The sequence below is a fragment of the Rhagoletis pomonella genome, unplaced genomic scaffold, assembly GCF_013731165.1.
Source record: "Rhagoletis pomonella isolate Grant_MI unplaced genomic scaffold, Rhpom_1.0 Rhpom_scaffold_00001, whole genome shotgun sequence".
NCBI lineage: Eukaryota > Metazoa > Arthropoda > Insecta > Diptera > Tephritidae > Rhagoletis > Rhagoletis pomonella.
Genome location: NW_023458555.1, coordinates 104,705,696 through 104,708,766, shown reverse-complemented (window position 1 = coordinate 104,708,766; position 3,071 = coordinate 104,705,696). Strand labels below are relative to the sequence as shown.

The following is a 3,071-nucleotide window of genomic DNA, read 5'->3' as shown; positions in this document are numbered from 1 at the left end:
TCGAAAGCTCGTAATGTAATTGAGAGATGTTTCGGTGTTTTGAAAAATCGATTTCGATGTATAATTGGCTCGAGAGGGCTACACTATTCACCAGAAAAGTTACACAAATTGTAAATGTTTGCTGTGCTATTCATAACGTTTGTATATTTTTCAAACATCAAATTCCATTGGAGAGCCCAGATATGGAGAATCTTGTTAGTTACGAAGAAGAACTTGAAAACAGTAACATTTCGAATACAGCTGCCCTTATTAGAATGAGAATAGCAGAGAGTTTGTTATAAACGCAGTTTTATTATAAAGTATGTTTGTCTAGATTTCAGGTACACCAGCAAAATTCATTTGTCTTAAAATTAATAAAATATTTACATAAAAATTCAACAAAATATCTTTTCAGTCTTAAAACCTAAATCTACATATAAACTAAGTAAACGCTAAAAAATATCAATTCACACTTAAATCTAAAAAATATTTACACAAAATAAAACAAAATGTCACTTCAATACTCTCACAATAGTGGTATGAAAATTAATTCCGGAAGTACTCCAAAATTTTTTCAAAAATTGCAGATTGGCGTTCCACTGCAGCAGTTAATTTGTTTGTGGCATCCACCTGCAGCATTGATGCCTCTACCATTTTTTTTGCAGCCTCAGCCTGCACTTTAGCGGCTTCTGCTTGGACTTTGGCAGATTCAGCCACTGTCTCTTGGAAGGTGCGCTTCCTATTAGTGGAACGTAACGTGTGCGTTGGTGTAGGACGGGTTGTCTGTGTAGTGGGAGTCACTACTCCCACTGGTGGTGGTTGGTTGTGCCTTATAGGAGATTGAAGGGTGGTTGTTTGTTGCCTTCGTTGGTCAAGTGTTGGCGATTCAGTCACAAGTAAAGGAGGCATTTCCTCCAACGACGAATGTCTTGACATGTTAGAGGTCGCCGTCGAAGGAATGCCGAAAACTCTGCCGCTCGGGGCTGCTGACCTTGAAATAAAAACCAGGCTGTCTATGGCCTGCCCCATTTCGGAAAGCGGAGAGTGACGGAATGGGCCACCACCGGTAGCAGTAAGGCTTCGTGTGTTTTCGGCAATCTTCTTTTTTGTCCGGCTTTTCAAGTCAGCCCATATCTTGAAAAATAAAAATAAAATCAAATCCAATGTCAGTAAAATGGTGCGCAAGCATTTATCTACCACATACAATTTATGCACTTATGCTTACTTTCTTCCATTCGACGGCCGTTCTTGTAGGTGGACCATGAGAATTAATTTTCCTCATAATTTCCTCCCACCGCTCCTCTACCCTTCATCGATCAGATCCAAACACTGCAACACCTCTGGCCAGGTCAGGATTTCTCTCCATTTCTTTTACCAGTACTTTAAATTGAGTGGTTGTAGTTTTTTTCAGCGCTACAAGCGTAAATATTAATATATTTCCTTAAACCAAGCTATATTTTTTTATTTTCTTACCTTTCCTGGCAGAACCCTCCATCTTAACGATCACTAATAACCTTTCGTCTGTTTTCAACGATTGTCGTCTCACTTTCGTCTTCCATTCGCCTTAAAAAATTCCAAACTAGACGAAAACTACGTAAGGATCAGCTGTTTTCGTGCTGCCAGACGATTTCGACTTACATACTACCAACACACGAACGAAACGTCTGGCAGACGAAACGAACTTTCGCTTCGAGATACATGATTAGGCTGTATATGTAGGGATGCAACGATACGAGTAAATACAAGTGCATACTCGATACTTTTTGTTCGATACCAAGTAATTTTGGTATTGATACTTTCGAACCAAGTACTGAGTAGATATCGAAAAAAATACTCGTATCGGAACCCGATACCAAAGGGAATTTTCTTTCGGAATTTTTTCCTACACTAATATGAATCGGCCAGTGCTTTATGGCTGCTTAAACGCCAGCGACCTTCAAATATTGAATACGTTTTTTCCCTGAAACCAGTATGCAATGCACTTTTATAACAGATACTTTTCCGGTTTTTGCATCAGGGAATCCATTTCCACGGTAGCAAAAACCATAAAACCAATTAAAATATTTTGCTAAGTTCATTGAACGCTGTTCTTAAGTCAAAAGTATAAAAATCCAAAGATTTTTCTTTTGTCTTAAGGTCAAGGAAATTTTTCATTTAAGTGTACCTTTAAAATGACTCAAAAGTAGAATTTTTGGTTTTTTGGATTTTTAACTAAAAACAGTTTGTAATAAACTTTTTAAAAACAATTCAAAATTAATTTTCGATGTTTGCGACAAAGGAAATAGATTCCTTCAGGTACGAAATGCAAAAATACGGATTCAAAACTTTTTAAAAATTTTATTGCTTCTGGTTCAGGCCAAAAAAAGGATAACAATTCAAACCATCTATTTTTGAATGTCATTTTAAAGGTCAAGGTAGTTATTCAAACAAACGGGACTCTTTTTCCTGAATTCCCCATCTCAAAAGCTTTAAAACACTCAAATTTTGCGCCCGTCCCTCCTACCTGCGTACGCCCACGCCTCTCTGCGCCGTCGAATCATATATGTATATATTCTTCTATATTGGCAGTAAGCTAACTTCTCAATGTGTAAGCCAAGGCGAATCTATAAAAGGTGGTGTTATCGAATCCGCTGATTTCACGGCGAATTTGTACCTTTTGTCAAAATGATGTGTTTGTTTTAATTTTGCTTTGTACTGATCGTTAATGTGCGTATAATTTGTTGTTGTAACTTTTGTTTTTGTTCTGTCAACACCACCTTGTATAAATTCGCCTTGGTGTAAGCATTCCGAAATCAAAGCGAGATAGCCTACTGCCGTTTTTGTGTATGTATGTATTGTGTACGTGAGTGCCGTTTTTATACCCAAACGTACTTTGTTCATATAACGGTTGTTTGTAACAGGCAAAACGAATCGAGCTAGATATAGACAAATGTATACATAAATGATCAGAATGAAAATATACATTGATTAAGCGGTGACTGTCTGACCGTCCGTCCGTCTGTGCACACGATAACTCGAGTAAAAATTGAGATATCTTAACGAAACTTGGTACGTGTATTTCTTTAGAGCGTAGGACGGATGGTACTGAAAAT

The 3,071-nt window shown here is 37.5% G+C and overlaps 1 protein-coding gene across 1 annotated transcript in view; it reads right to left on the bottom strand.

Annotated features, from left to right (window-relative positions):
* Positions 1–1,276, bottom strand: part of LOC118735093 — a 6,591-nt gene extending 5,315 nt beyond the window's left edge. The window contains exons 1-2 of the mRNA XM_036464708.1: positions 1,205–1,276; positions 573–1,113 (exon numbers count right to left, since the gene is read on the bottom strand). Of these exons, the coding sequence (XP_036320601.1) occupies positions 573–1,113; positions 1,205–1,261 (598 nt within the window). The 5' untranslated portion in view covers positions 1,262–1,276. The remainder of the gene's footprint in view (positions 1–572; positions 1,114–1,204) is intronic.
* Between the last annotated feature and the right edge of the window lie 1,795 nt (positions 1,277–3,071).